Source organism: Electrona antarctica, assembly GCF_951216825.1.
Source record: "Electrona antarctica genome assembly, chromosome: 14".
Taxonomy (NCBI): domain Eukaryota; kingdom Metazoa; phylum Chordata; class Actinopteri; order Myctophiformes; family Myctophidae; genus Electrona; species Electrona antarctica.
In genome coordinates, this window is record NC_136795.1 from 5,697,376 (window position 1) to 5,719,791 (window position 22,416).

At 41.3% G+C, this 22,416-nt stretch overlaps 1 protein-coding gene across 1 annotated transcript in view; it reads right to left on the minus strand.

Annotated features, from left to right (window-relative positions):
* The window catches only part of csf2rb (colony stimulating factor 2 receptor subunit beta), a 36,245-nt gene extending 26,388 nt beyond the window's left edge, over positions 1-9,857 (minus strand). Inside the window, exons 1-5 of the mRNA XM_079521512.1 lie at positions 9,833-9,857; positions 6,451-6,641; positions 4,177-4,300; positions 284-474; positions 1-111 (exon numbers count right to left, since the gene is read on the minus strand). The exon at positions 1-111 is cut by the window's left edge and continues 35 nt beyond it. Coding sequence (XP_079377638.1) covers positions 1-111; positions 284-474; positions 4,177-4,300; positions 6,451-6,553 — 529 coding nt within the window. The 5' untranslated portion in view covers positions 6,554-6,641; positions 9,833-9,857. The remainder of the gene's footprint in view (positions 112-283; positions 475-4,176; positions 4,301-6,450; positions 6,642-9,832) is intronic.
* Positions 9,858-22,416: the final 12,559 nt, after the last annotated feature.

A 22,416-nucleotide genomic window follows, 5' to 3' on the forward strand; every position in this document is an offset into this window, starting at 1 on the left:
GCTGGTAGACGAGGCGAGTGCTCAGGGAGGAGTGGACGGGGTAAGGACTGGACCACTGGAGCAGCTCATCTTCATGTCTGTACGCTACGTTCACTGGTGGACGCACTCTCACTGTAACGTACACACGCACGCACACACAAACGCATGCACGCACACATACACGCGCACACACACACTGTGTAAATGAATTGCAATGATGATGATTATAAAAAAGAAAACTAAATGTTTGTGTCTTATATGATTACATTATAATAATGATTAGTCGTAGGATTTGGAAACATACGGTATTGAGGCGGTTTCAGAGGCGTGGGCGGTTCGTCGGTGGAGGAACATGATGAGGACGTCAGATTTGTGCAGGTCTTGAAGAAAAAGATTTCCGGCGGCTTTGCGACAGCAAACACCTTGGTGCGATACTCGCAGTTGATCGTCCCCTTTGGCTGGCCTGACAGGTTATACCGAACACACGGCGACGATCTACAAAAAGCATGACCCAAAACATTACCACATTTGATGGTACTTTATCCGTGTTGATTTCGTCGACTAAAACTATAACGAAAAATGTTCGTCGACTATACCTTTTTTCGCTGACGAAAACTAAATGGAAACTAAATGAAAACTAAGCTACGATGACTGAAACTAAGACTAAATATATTGACAATTTTGTCAACAAATAAAAACTAGACTAGGAAGGGACTAGTGGACAAGAGATCCAGTAGGTCTATAAGTAAAAGTCATTTTACACTTGGTTGCATGCTGAAAATCAACCATTACGACAGCACCAAGGCCGACAAAAAATAACTGTAGATTTAGTTGACTAAAATCGCATGATATTTAGTCGACTAAAAACTAGACATAACACTAAAAGCATTTTGGGTGACTAAAATGTGACTAAAACTAACTTGCTGCCAAAATCAACACTGCAGTAAAGGGTATTCATCTGTTGGAAAACGCATAATGTACACAGTGAAATCCTCAGTGTTAAATCCATTATGGGTCCATTTGGTTCCGTTTAACTCTCAGAGCTTGTGCTGGCTTCTGTATTTTGTTGTCATGCTTTAATTGTTCAGCCACTAGGTGGTGTATATAGGCTATGCTGTGTATTTCTCTTGTCTCTAGCACTGTGGTCAAATTGGGCATAATTAAGCTGAAGTTAGGAACACCTGTAGACCAATATGCAATGAGAAGTCAGTTTGCAAGTTGTTAATGCAGAGAGCAGACGTTTTTGATCCTTGCTCTTGTTTGTGATCACCACAGGATCATTGCTTGTAAGTTATGCTTTCCTTTCTTTGCACAAATGCCAGGTTGTTGATATTTGCTGACTTAGACTACAGTTGTGAGATAATTTAGACTTTGTAGCCTAGCTTCTTTACACATGCTGTGTATGGCATTAGGCCTTTACTTTAGCTGGTGTTGCATAAGCCAGCCTTCTGTTATTGGGGTTGCATTATGTGTTTGCATTTACAGTACATTATTTTCTGTATTGTTGGTTACTCTACTCTCATGTCATGTGTAATTTGACAGCTTTCTTTGATGTGTGCATTACAGAAATATTACCAATCAATGTTATTTTCCTTTTTTGTAGTTTTACTGTGTGTATCCTGCTACTGTGAGTGAGTGGAGAGGAATAAATCCATCGCTTGTGAGAAACAGTAAAAGGACTCCCAGTTGTCTGTCTGCCTAGTTGGAAAAGGGGGAACTTCCTGACAAGGGCAGATTAGAGCTATTACAACAAGCATGTTACTGTGATCGATCCTCATAACAGTATTTTTCAACCAGTGGTCCGGGGACCACCAATGGTAAAATCAGCACTTTTTCCCCCTTTTTTTTCCTCCTTTATTTACCCAGGGTAGTAGCTGAGCAAAAGTGCTCAGCACAAGTGCTCAGCTGCTTATTCGCCCCCCACACAAGCCCTTAGGCCCCATTTACACTGACAGACAAATCTAGCCTGAATCAGATCTGTGCCACATCAAGATTGAAATCCGATTGGTTTAAATGAGTCTAACATGTCACAAACAAATCAGATTCCAATCTGGATGTGTCACAGATCTGATTCAGGCTAGATTTGGCTGCCAGTGTAAATGGGGCCTTATTGGCCCCCCACACAAGCCCTTATTGTCCCCCCACACAAGCCCTTATTGGCCCCCCACACAAGCCCTTATTGTCCCCCCACACAAGCCCTTATTGGCCCACCACATAAGCTCTTATTGTCCCCCCACACAAGCCCTTATTGGCCCCCCACACAAACCCTTATTGTCCCCCCACACAAGCCCTTATTGGCCCCCCACACAAACCCTTATTGGCCCCCCACACAAACCCTTATTGGCCCCCCACACAAACCCTTATTGGGCCCCCACACAAACCCTTATTGGGCCCCCACACAAACCCTTATTGGCCCCCCACACAAACCCTTATTGTCCCCCCACACAAGCCCTTATTGGCCCTCACATAAGCTCTTATTGGCCAACCACATAAGCCCTTATTGGCCCTCACATAAGCTCTTATTGGCCAACCACATAAGCCCTTATTGGCCCTCACATAAGATCTTATTGGCCCCCCACATAAGCCCTTGTTGGCCACATTGGCCACCCCCCACACACATGCCCTTATGTGGACTGGAAAAATAAATAAAAAACGTTTTCTTTTTTAGGGAAAGGGCACTTTGATGCAAAAGGGCAGGGTTTGTCAAGTAGGCCGACGGGCAGTACAGGTCTAGTCTTATATTCAACAACAACGAAATAGTCTAAGACACGTTTTGGGTCTGAGAGGCTAAATGTCATCAAATGCTGGTCCGTGGCTTAAATGCAGAATAAACTACTAGCTCACAATGCCCCTGACACGCTTATATTTATATACCTCTGTTTAAGTATAGTTTAAACCATCAGTGTGGTAAAATGAGACTCATTGTTTAACTAGTGGGACACTGTGTTCATGATTTGAGGCAATTTGTTCAAATAGGCCCAACCGTGCAAACTTTGTAAGGCAGTAGCCAAAGGGAATTGAATATGGGGAAACTGACAAGTCCGAGGGCATTCATTAACACAAGTCGATTCAAGTCCAAAGAAAAGGAAAAAAAATCAGTTTTCCCCATATCATATGTTTTGTTCTATATGTGTGCGTGTGTACAGAATTCAAACTGTATAGGATTGGTTATTGTCACGGACAGAAGTCATTCTTTCCCTTTGCATACCGCCCTGGAGCGCACTCGCCTATTAGTTTGCATTGCACTGTGCACCCTTAATTAAGAACCAAACTGTCTGCAGCTGTGTGTGGCTCTCAGAGGTGTCCCACTAATTGACTGGCTGAAGTTGAAGCGCGCAAACTTTATTCCCCCCCGCACCTCCGTGCTTACGCAGTGACTGGGATGCATGAATCTATCCGTCTCTCAGTCAGTGTGGGTTGTTGTTTATTTGCATGGCTCAGAAAAGAAGATGAGGACATGAGGACGTTATCGAGTTGTTGTCGGAGGAGAAGGAATACATGTTCACGTCGTGAACGTGGAAGGTAACAGCAGATTGTATTCTGATGATGTGCCAACTGCTGCTGGCTGCTATAATGTTAATATAGACCTGTCTTCTATTGTGTTCTGAAGGTCGGGCTGCTGTACTGCCACTAGTGTTAATGTTATATTTTGTATTGTGTTCGTATGGCTGCCTGGCCGGGCCGCTGTGCTGCGCTGTGTGCCAATTATGCCCCCTCTCCTGTTGTGTTCTCTGTTCTGGTCTCTGTAGTGTGCATGTGTGCCTGCACTGTTTAGTGTTTATAATTACATTTTAATGTTTTGATAATTAGCGCTTTGCCATTGATACATACACTAGTGTGTAGCTTAGCTATGTCTTTTCTAATGGGATTCTGTGCCATATTGGAGAGGCCACTGTTGTGCGCAGTGCTCCGTTTGACATGCTCCATATTTGAGCGTGCGCTTCCGGTAGCCAAACCGGAAGTGGGCTGTGGGTCTATGATGGACCTACCCCGATGGTCATGGACCTGAACCCGACACTATAGTAGTGGTCCCCAGGTTAGGATGGTGGTCCCTGGGTCCAAATCTGTTGAAAACCCCTGCTCTATAATGAATAGAACTCTATTGAACTGTTATTCTTTTTTCCCCTTCTTCCTTCCGTCTGACCTTCTCATCATTCTTATTAGTTCCTTGTCTTTCTTTCTTTCTCTCTTACTTACTCTCTCTCTTCATCGTCCCAGTTCCACAGCTCCAGTGGTTCGTCTGCTTGGTCCTCGCTCCACTGGCATTGTATAGACGACTGGTAGTCATTGTAGCACTTTAAGGACGTCAGTGCTAGCGACACTGGGGAGGGAAGTGCAGAAAGTCAGCTAAAAGAATGAAGTCGTAACACCATAACATCCCCAGTGTTAATACAACTCAGGCATTGTACAAGAAGCTGTCCAAGCTGCAATCTATAACTTTCATGTCCTACCAGGGATTCAAACACTGGTCCACTCACGGACATGAATAAAGGTATCAATAGATGACCAGGGAGACCCGAGTGGAATAGTAAGAGAGTAGCGACACGCTTTGATCTCGCCGCAAAGCGGGTGCCTATGGGCTATAGTTCCAAACATTGTAACTATCCCATTGAGATAGAATGAGCACTTCCGCATTCCTCATACTATTCCACTCAGAGGGAGTCCAAATACAAAGTATTAACATACTACAGATTGGTCAAAATACCATTTGTTTCACAAACAATTTTATGGATTGCAGCTTTAAATGAACAGGATGAATCTAGCAGTAAAGTAAGTAAGTAGCCTTGCCGAGCCATGGGGTCCATAGGACAGGAGCCTATCTCCTGTTTCTGTAGCGTGAGGCAGCTTGATGTACAAGGACACCCCCTGGACATGACGCTAGTATGTTCCAGGGACCAGCTCGGTGGCCTTGTAGTTAGAGTGTCCTGTAGTTAGAGTGTCCGCCCTGAGACTGGGAGGTCGGGGTTCAATCCCCAGCCGGGTCATATACGTACCAAAGACTCTAAAAATGGGACCCAGTGCCTCCCTGCTTGACACTCAGCATCAAGGGTTGGATTGGGGGTAAGTCCCTGCGACAATCTAGCAGTGCTCAATCTTTGTAGGATATATTGGAACTATCTTTACATGTATTATATGATGTTTAGATGTAAGACCATTACACTCTGCCGGATCATACTCATATTAAATGTATACATTTATAAATCAAAGTAGGCTAGCCAGCTCTAGGTGTTGAAATGTTGTGAACATTCAAAGGGGATTTTCTCAGCTTTGGGTAAAACGGCACAATCATTTTAAAATGGTCATATCTCCAATTTCATTGAATTATACATCATATGAAAGCTTACATTCTGTACTTTAATAATCTGTAAAAAACTGAAAAATTACTCTGGTCGAGATGAGGCCCTATTTGCCAGACCCGGTCACATATGTGACCGAGTGCCAGAGCTCCAGCGGCGAGAAAAAAAAAGAAGAAAAGGTCCATTGTGGGTGTATTGGATCACTCTATCACTAAACACAGGTGAAATTCCGAACACCTGCCTGTAGGAAAAACCAGGGATGTGGGCATGGAAACAAACCTACCTTCTATGATGTCACTGAGCATCATGAAGGTATACTGAAAGACCCACCCACCTCAGACATCAGCAACATTATGATGTCACTGAGCATCATGAAGCTACTGAAAGACCCACCCACCTCAGACATCAGCAACATTATGATGTCACTGAGCATCATGAAGGTACTGAAAGACCCACCCACCTCAGACATCAGCAACATTATGATGTCACTGAGCATCATGAAGGTACTGAAAGACCCACCCACCTCAGACATCAGCAACATTATGATGTCACTGAGCATCATGAAGGTATACTGAAAGACCCACCCACCTCAGACATCAGCAACATTATGATGTCACTGAGCATCATGAAGGTATACTGAAAGACCCACCCACCTCAGACATCAGCAACATTATGAAAAAAAATCACACCCGTGTGAACTGAGTGGTGTAAGGTTTTATATAGCATGATCAGCTGTGGTCTGACGTAATGTCTGACGTCCGATGTGAGGTATTATATAAGGTAAGGTATTATATAGCCTGATCAGCTCTGATCTGACGTAATTAAATCACACCCGGATGTGATTTCACAACTGGCTTTTTTTGTGCAGAAAAAATGACCATGGTTGCTACGGTCATCCAGTTCACCCGGGTGTGATTTAATTACGTCAGAAATTATTTTGAACATAGCAACCATGCTCATTTTTTTCTGCACACAAAAGCCAGTTGTAGGAGTGGTTTACACCACTCAAAAATGCTCATAGCGCGCCACCGAGTGACGCGCTACGAGCTTGTAGGTCTGCTATTTTTGAAAAATCGAAGAACGACTGACATTTTTAGAATCTGATCTCAGGTCAAAATGGGCTAATAATGAGGATCTTACTGTGTGGTGTCATTTCAACAGTAATTCTACTCACCATTGTCTTGGCTGGTGTCACGGAAGGTACAGTTATCCAGACCAGAGCAGAGAGCTACAAGAGGGAGTGTTGAGTAGAGTGCTGCCCAAAGGACAGCCACCATCCTTGTAGAACGTTGAGATATGGCCGGAGTTCTGGTTTGGCTCCCCGGAATCTGTGAAGTCTACGGATCTTTCCTGTAGTTGAATGACCTTAGTTTTGGGTGGAAATGAAGAATGAGTAATATTTGAGTCTTTTTCTCTTTGTGTCATTTCCTTTTGTTCTCTTGAATGTGAATTCTTGTGACGCACGTACATCCTCTTACACATCCTCTTGTCTGTCGCCTTTCAGTCTTCATTTCAAGAAAATGCACACCATGCCATGACTCAACTTTTTCATGTCAAGGACCCCCAAATCGATATTTCTTAGGCCGCGGACCCCCATTTGAAAAGATATGCCAGCGACCCCGATAAGAGAGGATTTTTACGGCTTAGCAGTGATCACGAAACATATTAATTTCATGAACCACCAGTTTCACACGCATTAGTCTACGGACCCCCATTTAATGGAATTTATATCTCTGGTACCCCATTTATATTGTAAAACCACTGTTAATTTAACTCTGAGAGTGTACACATGGAACGGGTCCATTTGGTTCCATTTGTACACTCTGAGTTACAGACCCATAAGGGTCCATTTGGTTCCAAACTATAATTTAGTTGGGGACCCCCTGGAACTCCGTCAAGGACCCCTGGGGGTCCCCGGACCCCACATTGGGAACCACTGCTGTACAGTGCATGACATTATCACATGACACAAACAGTCAACATGAATTCAAATATATGTAAGATAGAGAACAACGACCCATTGTTGTTGACAAAGTCCAAGTCAGACTACCGACCTTGCACCAAAAACCAAACGATCAAGTCTGCAACAAAGAAATACTTTAAAAGTTGTTGTTTGGGGTCTACTGATTTAAATAACAATTAAATGAATATATAACCATGCATTTCTTACTTACTGAAAAGTATAAATACAACATAAATCAACATAGTTTCATGTTGTTCTAAGTCACGTTCACAATTCTGCTGTGGCTTAAAAATAACTTGCATATCCACCAGTAGCGTAGCTGCAGACAGTGCAGTCAGCATTAGGGCACATGGATGGGGTGGGTTAGGTTGGGCAGACAACCGGTTTATGAGTCATTCGGATTGCCCAATGCCACCTCAAATGTACAGTGTACTGCTGCCATTTGCTATATCCTACAACAAATGTGCGAAACCTGTGTGTGTGTGTCTGTCATCTGTACATCTGCACATCTGTATCACGCAGATCACATCTGTACATCTGCACATCTGTATCACGTATCTCAAGAGACATCAGAGCCAACAGACATCAAACTTGGTTGGATAAAACGGGTACTGAATACTGTGTGGCCTGTATTTCCAACTTGCATCGTTCAAAAGTAGTCCGGTGCCTAACTGTTACCTATCTAGTACCCTGATACGCAAACCCATCATAGCTATGAATTTCATTTATTTTGGTTAAAAAAAAAGAATCTATATAAGCCTAATAAACTAAATAATAAACTAAACAAACTATTACAAATTATTTGATTATGGGCGCGTTTGGAAATAGAGCACACTGTGCAATGCAAACTAATAGGCGAGTGCGCTCCTGTGTGGTATTTCCTAACGTGCCGTAAACGCCAACTGTCTGTCATATGCAATGATGATTGCTGGGTAATGTTGATATCCAAAGCCAAGCCTCTATTTCATCACTTTAGGCCCTAGCTTTATTTAGTTTGCATTGTAGGCTGTAGTAATCCACAGAAACGACAACATGCAGGGGATGCGTCTGGGATGCCTACGGTGCCTACCTAAAGCCTAAACAGTTTATTTGCCAATGTGTTGTGTGTGGAGATTATATTGTGTGTTTTGTGAAGTCCACGAGTGCTTCATAATAGTGTGCGCTGGGGAGGCGGGGGAGGTACATGTGTACGTACGGCAGCAGAAAAGTGGCCCGGTTAATGAAAAGGTAATTCCACAAGGGATTTCCCAGGGAGGGGAGAGTTGTTGAAAAACACAGCATGTGCTGCCAGCAGCCAGCTTCACCCTTATCGCTGTTGTTTTTCTGTTCTGCCTGCCTTGCCACTTTAGCTATGCTGATTGGTTACCTGACATATTACCCCTTGGGAAGATATGGCCCTATAGGTATTCTCGTTGCTGTCGGGAGGAAACCTCCCAACTACTTTTTGATTATTATTTATTTTGGCATAAATCAGTGCTATTGAGCACCTTTTACGTCTGTGTGTTTCATGTTTGCCAAAAGCATTCAAATGAACCTTAAATGATGGACAGGATGTGTTATTGCATGGTCTGTTCCCCTACACTAGTGTCAATAGGCCCATATTATGTGTACTGTTACTGTTGAAGGCCAATGCCAATACAGGGTATGGGCATATACTAATAATGACATCAGGGATCTCCATATATGGGCACGAAAAGGACATAGACAGACGGGTACAACGGGTACCCTGACAAAACCCCCGAGACTATCACTCAGCCAGAGCCATCTAATAGAAGAGTTACGATATTTAGGGGGCGGAAACCGAGCGCTGGAGCGCTGTTCATGCAGCCTGAACTGAGACAAGCTGGAGCTGGAAATACATTGTTTTCAACGAGGGCGGCGCAAATAAGAGCTATTTTTAAGCATGTGTGCAACATGACAACTGTTTTAAAGTATTGTACATTAACAACTAAAGTCTCTTTAATGTTTATGTTGTACTATTACTACAAAACAATCTAAAATAAAAGGATTTAAGATCATTAAAGCTGGGCTGTTGCCTGGGACCAATGCATTTCTGCATGCCTACCTCTGGTCCAGGACTTGTTGGTTCCATTTGTACACTCTCAAGAGTTAAAAATTATATTTTACAATATAAATTGGTGGTCACAGAGATAGAAAGGTCATTAAAGGTGGTTCCGTAGCCTAATGCATGTCAAACTGGGGGGTCCTTGAAATTAAACGGGTTGAGAATCGGCGCTATAGAGCCGTAAAAACCTTCTCTTATGGGGGTCCCTGGCATACCTTTTCAAATGGGGGTCCGCGGGCTAATTAGTATATCAATTTGCAGGTCCTTGACGAGAAATAGTGGTGTGATAGGGTACTGTAATCACACCACTTTCAACGTGTGTGTCAGTTGCAGGCAGCTTAATGATTTGTTTCCTTTGCCCTTCATAGTAATCTTGTGATTTTTATGATAAGTTTCTTCAAAAGTCACATTTTGATTAGAGCAGAAATACAAATAAAACAAGGTCATATAGAAAAGACTGGACTGAAGGACTTATAGTTTGTATTTAAGACAGTTTCATGTTTGCCAAAAGCATTAAAATGAACCTACCTTATAAATGATGGGACAGGATGTGTTATTGCATGGTCTGTAGCCTACTGTGTTTGTCACTTTGCTCTTATATAAGTGTAAAGTTCAGCTTCCTCTTTCGTGTTATTGTGCAATCTTCTGAATACTTGGAAAATATGTCTTAGTAATTGCCAGTAGGTAGACGTATACTTACTGTTTAGCAATGACTTACTTGTTACTTCTCAGCATGGTGCTAAGTAATTAATTACAATAAGAAAACAACTACATACAAGATAAGGCAATTAGGGCTCTATATTCGTCCACTTTGCGTTTTTACTATTTTGGAAAACATTTTTGAATAGTTAAAATAGCCAATCTACAAGCTCACAATGTGTCAATGTAAATCGGCTACTATTTTTATGGAAAATATTACATATATAAAATATACTCGGAGTGATGGTGTGACAAAAGTTGGGTTTAGTTTAGTGTTCTAGGGCAGGGTTATTCAACTCTTAAGTGGAAGAGTTCATAAATGATACAAATAATGTTTGGTGTGTGGTTAATGAAACAAACCTTGATTTTAGAATCAGAATTATTACTATTATTCAATTTTAATAATAATAATATGAATAATGAATAATACAAAAATATATATTGTATCCTATTTAAATGGTTTTTTTTGTATCCCATTTTATGTTTTTTAGGGTTACAATACTGGTAGCTTTTATCTTGGTCCCATCTTATTTGTTGATATATTTTTATTTAAGCACAAAGTCTATAGATCTGTCCACTATGAAATGGGCTATATACGTGAATAGATGAAGAATTTACTATTATTAGTAGTAGCAGCAACAGTACATTTTACTGAATAGTATCTCTCTCTCTCTCTCTCTCTCTCTCTCTCTCTCTCTCTCTCTGATCTACAGATCTGACAGATCTACAGGCCCACAACAACATGTCACATCACAACAAATTAATGTTGTGTTATGGTCAAACTCAAAAGTCTACTATATATGGGTTGCAAATTAGCTTTTGGCTAAACAAAATACCCGTATGCAATGCATCCATTTCAGACATTTAAGATATAACATAACATTTCCAAAAACATATACATATCCTATTGGGCACTATAGGTCCCCTCATAATTGTATATATATATATTCATGCCAAGTATATTTAAAAAGGATCCCTGGCTAATAAGACAAATATGTCTTAAAACATTATACTTGCCCTCTATAACTAAAATTTAAAAATAATAACATAAATATTGTATTTCTTTCATAAATAGAGAATCTTTCACTCAAAGTTGATGATGTCATATGCCCATGTGTGGTCTAGCCCTATGGAATTATGGAATGCATATGTTAATTCTACGAGACAGTTCTAAGATGTGACTATGCAGAAACGATGCAGTTTCATGGTGATGTGTAGCTGTGAACGTCTTATGTGAGATATTGAGGTTTGTGTGGTGAGCAGCTCATGTTCTTGTTCTTTAACGTAGGCGTGTTGAAACTGCATTTCGTCATGGTCGGTTTGTGGTGGTGGTGTCAAATGTCATTCCGAAGGAAATGACAATAGCATTATTGTTATTGTTGTCAGTTAACTTTAACTGGCGTCAATTCACGCAGGAACCTGAATGCTTCCTGTCAAAATACCCCCAGAGACAGACTTAATCATTATTTATCATTTCATTTAAAAAAGTCATACATTTATATGATCAAAGAAAGCTACAAAATAAGGTATCAATATCAACAAGAGCTTACGGAAATGTGCTTTTGAAAACTGAAGTTCTGAGAAATGAGGCTTAAAACCACTTAAACCTGCATCCGTATTGTGGGTAAAGTCATTCGACAAGCTCATAGAGACCTGAGGGCCCCTGCTCACCCATATGGGGTTTAAGAGGTTAAACATTTTGTACGTATAGTTATACATTTTCACATTTCCTCAGCTCAAAATATGTTTTGGGAAAACAATATGCTTTCAAATGGTCTGTTTGTTTTGATGCAGTTATACCAGAAAAACATAAAGAGAGAGAGAGAGAGACAGGCAGAGATACAGACAAACCCTGTTCTTGACGGCTATAGGCAAGCTGTAAAAATTACAATGAAAAATTATGAACAATGTATTAACCTGACACACGTCCAATTGAATTTAGGCTCTGGCTGACCAAAAAAGTTAAACCTTGTTAATGCTCTTACTGTATATACAATTATGAAACAAAGCACATCATCAAATCTCAGTGGCATAGACTGTACTGTAGCAGCGAGTGGCGGCATCTGAAGGTTTATGGAACAGTGAAAGCTTAAACTGAACACCAACTCCGAAATCCTCCTCCTATGGTTTGGGACAGTTTAGATTATATTTTACATATTAACGACGAAAATAAATGTATATCAAAACAAAAAATGTGTGGGTTCGAGTCAGCTGTAAAAAGTAGACTCAACTGTTTTACTTAAACGTATCAATACTGCGGCAGTGTCTTGAGTGTACACTAGGGTTTGGTGCTCCAGCCCCCCCAGCACTACTTCCCTCAGCCATGCCCAGGAGGTGACATGATTGCGTCCCTTCTATAGATATAATCAGACAGACAAACAATCAGACAGACAAACAATGAGAGAGAGCGAGAGAGAGTCTATTAGTGAAGGCAGGCCTGTTCACTATATGTGGATGCATTACAGTAATTATAAGGCAGTTGTGGTTTAATCTAATCAGAGTGCTCAGAGCTGATAAACGGCTGATGTAGACAACGCTATACTGTCTCTGATGGAGACTGGAGGGACCATCCCATCCCACCCAACACGCACGCACGCACACAAACTATTATATCCCATGAATAGTGCTTTTCTCTCTCTCTCTCTCTCTCTCTCTGAATTGTATTTTTGTTCCTGTTCCAATTATTGTTCCCTCTTGTGTGACACAGTAATGCAAGTGAGTGGATGCATGCACTCGAGTGACGGTCGTAAACAGACACATCTTGCCTATACGCATTACACAGAGGCACGCACACACGAGCACACACACACGCACACACACGCACGAGAACACAAACACACAAGCACACACGAGCACACACAAGCACACACACACACACTCATTTACGCACACACGCACGCACGCACGCACGCACTCACGCACACACACTTTCATCCTTCATAAGTCACTTACACACCTGCCATTTCTTTTCCATTTCTCGTCCTCCCCCAGGAACGATAAAAAGCAAGCATGAGATGCCATGTTGAAAATTATGCTAATGCCAACTATACATTAGCGCTACATACATCAAAGTATGACCACATTGAAATGCACGAGCTTAACAATGCATGAGGATCCCTGCCACAGAACCGTGTTGACTGTTGAGGACCCAATCTGTTCCTTTGACACAGTCATCTGGGTTTACTGTGATTTAGACTCAATATACTTTGTTATGCTGAGAGAGCTGAAGTAAGTAACGCTTTAATTCAACAAAATGGCCCGTATTAATTAGGGTCCTTCTCAATTCTCATAAACTAGCATTTTGTCTTCACTGCTAGGCTTTTCCATTCCTTTCAATTTTTCCTAGAGAGCTCAACCCCCACTCCTCACCCCCGTCCCCCTAACAAAGACAGCCTTGCTTTTAAAAGAATCATCTTTTTTTAATCGGTTATGCTTTTTTTCCTCTCTCTCTCTCTCTCTCTCTTCTTTTGTTGTGCAGTGCATGTGCGGCCATTTATTTTTCATCCATCTCCGATGTTATAGCGGAGGTCACATGTGCAGGGACGTGCAGAGAGTGTGTTAGAGAGGCAGGGGCTGAAATCCCGTAAGAGGACACATTTGGACAAAAATAGCGAAAATATCAGATCTACAAGTTCTCAACGCGTCGCGCTGTGACGCGTTGAGAACATGTACTGTAGATCTGATATTTTCGGGGTGCGACCCAGCACTCTTTAGCTAGTGGAGATGCAGTGTACGACATGGATTTCTAAATTTGTTCAACGCAAAATGCTGCGTTAAATTTTAGGAGACTTTCTCCTGAATGCTGCGTTCCGGCATGGCATGGAAAGGAGTGGCATTTTGCCATTTCTTTCACCATAGTAAACGCTGCATTCGTGGTCTGGAAAGTGCAGTTGTTTTACAGAGGGATAAAAGGGGCAGGGGCTGAAGCCCCCTTTGATGTCTATGTGTGCACGTGCCTGGTGAACAGTGAGAGCAGCAGCAGCACAGGATGTGAGGTCAAAATCCTTCAAACCCAGACCTGTGCCTATAGTGACCCGCGGTGGAAAAAGTACTTGCATGTCTTACTTAAGTAAAAGTATTAATACCGCTATGTAGAACTACTCCGTTACAAGTAAAAGTCCAGAATTGTAAATGTACTCGAGTAAAAGTACAAAAGCATTGGCATCAAAACGTTCTTAAAGTGCCAAAAGTAGAAAGTAGTCACTATGCAGAATGTCCCATTTCAAGTTTTCAAATGTATACAAATCTTGTGAAAATAGCAGATCTACAAGCTCACAATGTGTCGTATCGCGACACATTGTGAGCTTGTAGATCGGCTATTTTCAAAAGGACGAAATGTATACAGGGCTGAAGTGTTTAATGTATGTTTTAATAATATAATAATCAAAGTAACTATACTAAACTTTTCAAATCATTGTAGTGGAGTAAAAGTACAATAATATTTGCCTCCGAGATGTAGTGGAGTACAATTAAAAGGATTGGAAATAGTCAAGTACAAATACCTCAAAATTGTACTTGTACTTGTAGGAGCCATCTAGTTGATTTCACATTTTTGTGACTAAATGGTGCCCCCACTGGTTGCCTTAGAAAATGGCACCATGGTTCCCTTTAATTAAGCCACAGGCCCACAGCTGTGGGTGGAAAGACGCCAGTAGAGATACAGATTTCAACAGCTCGCAGCTCGCACAATACAGCGCAGTTTAAAGAAAGAAAGAAAGAAAAGTACTTTATTATTTGTTTATTGAACCCTGCGCCTGTTTTGAGACCCTTTGTTTAGTTTATGTCTGGAGCCCGTTCTTGTTTTGTTTCCCCCGTTTTTATTTTGAAACACTCACACAACACAAACTCCTCCATAATGTCAACCTGTTGCAGTGGCAGCGGTGGCCGAACGGATAGCGGCGCGGTCTAGATACCGGAAGGTTCCCAGTTCGAACCAGCCGTCCGACACGTTAAAATTACCACCGCTGAAATGCCCTTGAACAAGGCATCAACCACTACGATGAAATGTGTTCTATGAGCAGGGCCTGGCTGGAAACAAGTTCTTGAGCTTAGCCCAGATACCCTGGGTAAATATAGATTTCATTTCATTTCATTTCATTTGCAGTCAACATCAATCACCATCGACATGTGAGTAAACAACAAGACGCCCAAGTCCCAAAATGTGAGCACGTTGAACCCGTATATATCTCTGGTGTAACAAGAAAGGCATATTGGCCCTACAGTACTTAAGTAGCCTAAATGTACTTAGTTACTTTCCACCACTGTCCAAAATCCTTCAAACCCAGAGCTGTGCCCATGACGCACGCACGCAAGCAAAGAAATAAGTTGATTTGCCTGGCAGTCACATGGGTCCAATCCCAGAGGCATATACAGTTGGAGGCCATCAATATTGTCCTTTTCTTTTTGCTGAGGTTTGCGTGATCTGCGCAAAAGGACAGTTAACCCATTTTGGGCGGGAACCCCTTTTGGTGTTTTAAACATTATGTTACAATTTAGCTATTGAAAAATAGCAGATCTACAAGCTCATAGCGCGCCACCGAGTGGCGCGCTACGAGCTTGTAGGTCTGCTATTTTTGAAAAATCGTGAAAATATTTATTTCAGAAAACTGGGGAGGCATACTATGGTCCGACGGAGCATTGGTTCGATATGCGTCCGCACCTCGGACTAGCGCCTGCTCCCGTGCTTGCGGTTATGGTTAGGTTAGGGGTTAGGGGTATCGGATCAATGAATCGTCGGACCAAACACATGTACCCAGAAAACTGGAGGATTTAGAAGGATTTTTTTTAAATTTTGAGGTCAGGCCTAAATAGGTCAAATGATAAGGGACAAAGAAGTTGATTTGCCTGGCAGTCACATGGGTCCAATCCCAGAGGCATGCATGGAAACCGTTAGTCTAGTAGTGGGAAGAGGGGGTTTTCATGCACCCCCCGGAAATATACTTCTAATCAGTGTTTTCTGATTGGAAAAACAATTTTTTTAATGCAAATCAGTGCCGCTATAATCCAAAGATATATTTTCACTATTATTTCAGCCAATATTGCACTTAACTGAACAAATAAGATGTCCAGGTTCCAGACCTATGTTTTGGATCACAATTAAACTATTCAAGTGATTACATGTATAGTGGCATGCTGGTATATGCAAATCAGTGGACATTACAGTATAATCACATTTTACCAATTATGCCAATGTTTTTAGCATTTAATTTAAATAAATGCTTACCAATAACTTTCTTCATCAATGTTTTCTTTAATTCCAATCCAACTCCTTTGACAAACTTTGTGGGATCCAATCAATTCAAATTGGCGTACCCAGAGGGCCTGTCGTGTCGAGCGATATATTTTCATTATTGGGGTTCCTAGAAAGTCAAATGGAAATGCCTATAATGTAACATTAACTTTGAAAGTGATGAAAATCCCTGTCTGTGACGTGTCCAGAAATGTATGACCATGGTGCAGTCATGCAACCTTTCCTTATAGCATAATAGAAACTCGACCGGCCACAGGCCGTCACGTTAGAGTGGTCCTAATGGGCAAAAGAGGTGGCTGAAATGTGCCTGAATGATGCGTTTTATATTAACTGTACAATGTGTGAAGACATTGAGGGTGGGATAATAAGCCTCGTCCTAGACCCAAGGCCTATAGGCCATAATGACTAATCGGAACAATCCGGTGCAAGTTGGGAGGCAAGTGGAGTGCTGGTCTGCTGGTAAGCTCGATCCTATAGCAGACAGACACCGCGTCGGCTCAATTCTGATTCTGGTAGTGGGATTTGTAGAGGCATACAGTATTAAAAACAAACAAAAAAACATGCAGTGTCAAGGGACTCTATATCCAGAGTTATTTTTGCCCCTCTTCCCACAGCATCCAGGCTGTGCCGGTCAGGATTATCCAGCCTCTTCTTATGTGAGCTATGGAGATATTTGCACATCCATACAGATTGAGAAACTCGACCATATACAGGTTGAGTCGGCATCCTGCCGAGACTTTGAAAACCAAAGTTCTAAGTTCTAGGGCTTTCTCTGTGAGATAGTAATTCAGTTCATCTTTGTATCCTGGTACAGTCTCTCTCTAGGTCGTCCTCAGACGAGCCCTCCATCGTCGTTTCCAGTCATCCCGGTTCTCCATACATCTGGCCAGCTCGTTGGTACTTTGCGCTCCTGCATCGCTCTTGAGTACATCCACTTATGTTAGCGTGGGACGTCCTCGTGATCGATGCCCGTGTGTTGGTTCCCAGAGCACCAGTTTGCTGGCTGGCAGTTCTTGATGCCTTTGGCAGTGTCCTGCTAGTCTCATTCTCCTGGCTGCTATGTTCTGGCTCACCCTTGGTAATCCCTCATACAGAGTCTTGTTAGTAACATGTACACTAACCAGTACCTTATGGTAAGATATGGCAGCAGATGTTTTTTTTTTTACTACATTTTTATCCCTCGATTTTGTAACCCATTTTTTCACCCCTGTGCCAATTATCTAATGTGATCCTGGGCTCTCTACACACCCTCCGCCAACCTAGTCCCCATATATGGGGGACATGGGGAGAGCAACGGACTTGAACTCATGCTTCCTTCCTGCCTGAGTGTCCAAGTTGCTCCTTTGCATGTGACAGGGGGGAGTGCAGCAGATGTTTTAAAGTCACCCATAGCCATAGGCTATAGACTTTCACTGTCTATTAAACAGCTGAGCCAACTGGGCATTTTTTTTAATGGCCTGAAGGTGTCATTTTAACTACACTTACTCATAATATTACCATAATGGCCGTATAGGATATGTATGCTTTTTCTGGAAATGGCTTCTGTAAAGGTGTGGTCTTCTTACACCCGAGGACTGAGATTAATTTCATGCCTTCACAATTTAAGCGCTAATTTGTAAAATGAGAGTTCCCTTCCTGACTGCAGTGAGCCTTTCATTTGTCACTCATTAAAAAAAACCTGTAAAAAAACTGTTGTTAAAACAGTTAAACTGTTGTTAAATACACTTGTTAAAAACACTGTTGTTAAAACTAAAACACTGTTGTTAAAAACTGTTGTTAAAACACTGTTTAGTGATGGTTCTAATTTTACCATTATGATGACAATGTTTTTATTTTATAAATGATAATGGAAGTCTGAACCAGGACTTACCCACAGACATTATCCTAATAGTTAAGACTGTCAGTTTAAGACAGTAAGAAACATTTTCGAAAACCTTAGGCCTAGTTGTCAAATATAGTGCACTGTCAATTTAAGATAGCACAATGGATAAACCTTTGAGAGAACTTTGAATAGAAGCAAATGAATCGGTATATATTACCTTTGCAAATGAGTGAAATACCTTTTAAATAAAATCCTTTAGTCACCTTAGTCAATCCTAGAAAAAAACCTTTGAACACAATCCAGGCAAAGTAGTTTAAAAAAGTCGTGGAAAAATGTCGTTGGAAAAATGTTGTTGAAAAAAAAACACTTGTTAAAAACAGTTGTTAAAAACAGTTGTTAAAACACTGTTTAGTGATGGTTCTAATTTTACCATTATGATGACAATGTTTTTATTTATTTATAAATGAATAATGTAAGTCTGAACCAGGACTTACCCACAGACATTTTGATTCTTGATTGATACATTTTTGATTTTGATTCTTGATTGAAACATTTTTTATTCTTGATTGAAACATTTTTTATTCTTGATTGAAACATTTTTGATTCTTGATTGAAACATTTTTGATTTTGATTCTTGATTGATACATTTGATTCTGATTTAAACTTTTGATTCTTGATTGAAACATTTGAGGGAGCATCAAGGGATGCAACTGGCAAGGAAAAAAAAACAGAAAACCAAAACACAAGCAAAGGGTTTGCATGGCAGCTTCCCTGTCTTTTTTTTTTTTCTCAGAGTTGAGAAGCTTCCGTTTTGTTTTTGTTAATTTGAGAAGCTTCCCTGTTTTTTTTTGTTTTTCCTTTTTTTCACCTCTCCTCTCCCCCTTATTTCTTGGTTATTGTTGTAACCCCCCCCCCCCTACATTCCAGAGCTATACAAATATTAGTAAATAAAGTATACAGGTGTTACAGTCTCCAAACAAAGTCTGTAAGAACAAGTGGCTCGAATTGGAGACCTCAACATAAAGGAAGGACATCACAAAATCACAAGTTTAACGGTTTTTATTAACCAACTTCCCCACAGAGGTATTAAAATCACTGTGTGTGAGCAACCAAAATATCAAACAAAATACATTTTACTGGTACTTTATCAACTTAGTAGAACAAAGGAGACCTGGAGATGCCGGCCAAAACAGGATAATGAGGGGGGGGCAGGCCACCCCCTATAGGAACGTCGAAGCTGTTTCCCCCCTCCCCTAACTTAAAAAAACTATGACTGCCGGCCATCCCCAGGCCAAACTAAATTAAGTTTAACTGAAAAAAGTATTGACATGGTATTGGGACTGAGTTGTTGCTGGGTCTGTGTCTGCCTTGACACTGAGCTGGCTGGCTTTTATAGCGGAGGAGTAATTGGTAAAATCAAGGTACTTAGAGATGTTGGGTTCCGCACCTATACAACACTTTATCAGGCATGTGTTTGCCCAGTTCTAGATTATGGTGCTGGAGTCTGGGGTCAGGGGAGATTCCCTAAGAGTGTAGCTGTACATAACCGAGCCCTCCGATACTTCCTGGGTGTACATAAATATGCACCAATGGCAGCAGTCTCAGGAGATATGGGATGGGAACCTTGTGAGGTCCGGTGGAAGGTCTGCACTGCTAGGTTGTGGAACAGATTAGTAAATATGAATGATAATAGACTAACAAAAAAAGTATTTAACTGGGACAAACAACAGAATGGACCATGGATAGAGGACATGCGTAATATGTTCTGTGAATATGGAATTGAGGATGTGTTTCTTGGATTGGAGCAGGTTAATATTGTGGGGCTAAGGGAGATACTTTTTGATAAGATCAAACGTACTTGGACAGAAGAGATCTGGAGCAAACCAAAATTACGTACATATAGAGAAATCAAACATGACTATTATACTGAAAACTGTTTTATTTAATCTGCCAAAGAAAAAAAGATCACTTTGTGCCCAGATTAGAGGAGGTATACTGCCACTTTATATTGAAACGGGTCGTTATGTTGGGCTAGATGAAGAAGATCGAATCTGCCAAATGTGTGATCTCAATGAAATAGAGAATGAGTGTCACTTTGTGTTGTACTGTCCTTTTTATGGTGCGGTGAGAGAAGTGTTGTTTAATAATATAAACTATGTTAATATGATGGATATGAATGATGCACAACTTATTAACCGTTTATTTGAAAAATACTTTCAATGTATAAAATACTTTTATATGTACAGACAGTAAGAAATACGTATGCTAGTTACGGTGTTTTGTTTTATGTTTTGATTTATTGTATTTGTATTTATGTTGTATGCGATCAGTAGCATGCGATCAGAAGTATAAGTAAAGAACTATAAGTGTATAACTGTTTATTGTAACTTGTGTTAAAAGGTGTCATATAATCCCATGAGGGATGGGCCACAAGGTGGCATGACACTTAAATAAATAAAATCATTCATTCATTCATTCATTCATTCATAAAATCATTCATTCATATAGCAGAGGGCTGCAGCAGAGGACAATTAGGGGAATCTGCTGCAGGTGTGCCAGCCTGGGTGTGTCGGTCTGAGTGGGGAGGAGAGACAGAGGATTAGGCACAGACAATGATTGAATGACTGAGTGTGTGTGTGCGTGTGTGTGTGTGTGTGAGTGATGTCATGGCCACATGCAACACAGGCAAGCATAGACAAGTATATTGCCATAGTGATGTTCCTATTAGTGGTACCATGGGGATTGTAAAAAGGCCAAAACGAGGAAGTAAAGTTGCAAAAAGTAATTCCTAAATGTTATCAATACTGCATAGGCCTATATATATATAGACTAATAAAAATAGATGTAGGATATAGTAGACTATTCTGTAGAGAAAGCTTTAAAGGAAGAGAGAGGAAAGGGAGAGAGAGTGTACCCGTGTCCGAGCGTCGCAGTGTTTTGGATCTTCAAAATAATGGTTGAACGGGGCGATATCCTGGTGTAGCGGTGTGGCCTGCGTTGTGTTGTGTTAAATGAATTCGCCCAAGTCTTCAGACAGCATCGGCAGCAGCCATTTATTCACAATCAGGCTGGTGATAAATGAGGACATGAATGACACTGTCAGAACCAGCACAGCTTCATATCGTTTCAGAATCACAGCATGTGATATTCAAGACGTAGACTGGGACACTCTTATTTTACACACAACAATAATAAGGAACATGTACCTGGCGATAAATGAGGAAATTAATGAGACTGTCAGAACCAGCACAGCTTTATATCTTTTCAGAATCGCAGCTAAACACCAAAAAGAAAAGACATATTAGGTGTGTGCAGTGATGTTCACATCCTTGTACCATGAACTAGGTTACATTTACTTAAAGGAGCATTCAGTGATTTGGGTGATTTGGAAAAAAAAACAGTCCGCCCCGGTAACAAGATGTGCACATGCACACGCTCTACAGTGGGGGAAGTACAACAGACCAACAGCACGTGCACTAAGGCCCGCCCCACTCGATCATGATTGGAGGAAGGCCCCTCTCATCCTGATTGGATGAAAGCTTTGCCACCCAAAGCCCAAACCGAAACTAGTGTTTTTGACCCCAGGGGCTCACTGGGGACAGGGAGGAACTCCTTATATGGTCAGCACACTTTATAGTAGGGAGGATTATCCAAATCATAAGAAAAAATAAGTGATATTTGAATTAAGTGAAATCACTGAATATACCTTTAAATACAATATAACTTTTGTCACGCCAAACAGGAGCTCAAATGTCTCAACCTACCATGTGATATTCAAGACGTAGACTGGGAAGAAGGAAGGGGTTTTACCAAGGGGCCAGTGAGGCGCTCCAACGTTGAAGCACTGGGCCCTAGTGGTAAGAGGAAGGACTGCAGGCGGACCCGTGCTTTAACACGTCACCCATACGTCACCCCGGACCTCAAATTTGAGGTCCGGAGGAGGTACTTCCGGCAGTCTTCCGGGTGCTTCAAAACGCCACTGAGCAACTTCATCGAAAATCGAAATGATTAGCTTGGGGGCGGGGCTAGTGCTCCAGTTCGGTCTCTATCCTTTATATACTATATGGGTTTTACTTCCCAAGTCTACAGGGGCAGTGTTCCCAACACTGAGGAGCAAAGCTGTGTGCAGACTTGTATCCCTTTAAACTGTCATGTTGTGTCCAGCACCAGCAAGGACATTGGGATTTATTTCATACTTGAACTTGAACTTAGTTTGAGAACTTTGACAATGTGTCCGAAATTCTAGTCTTGCTTTTATCTATCAATTTATCTAGAACAAGGCGATATTCGGGAACTGAGTGGCAACAAAACTACTTTCTGGCCTTGACAGCCCATACATCA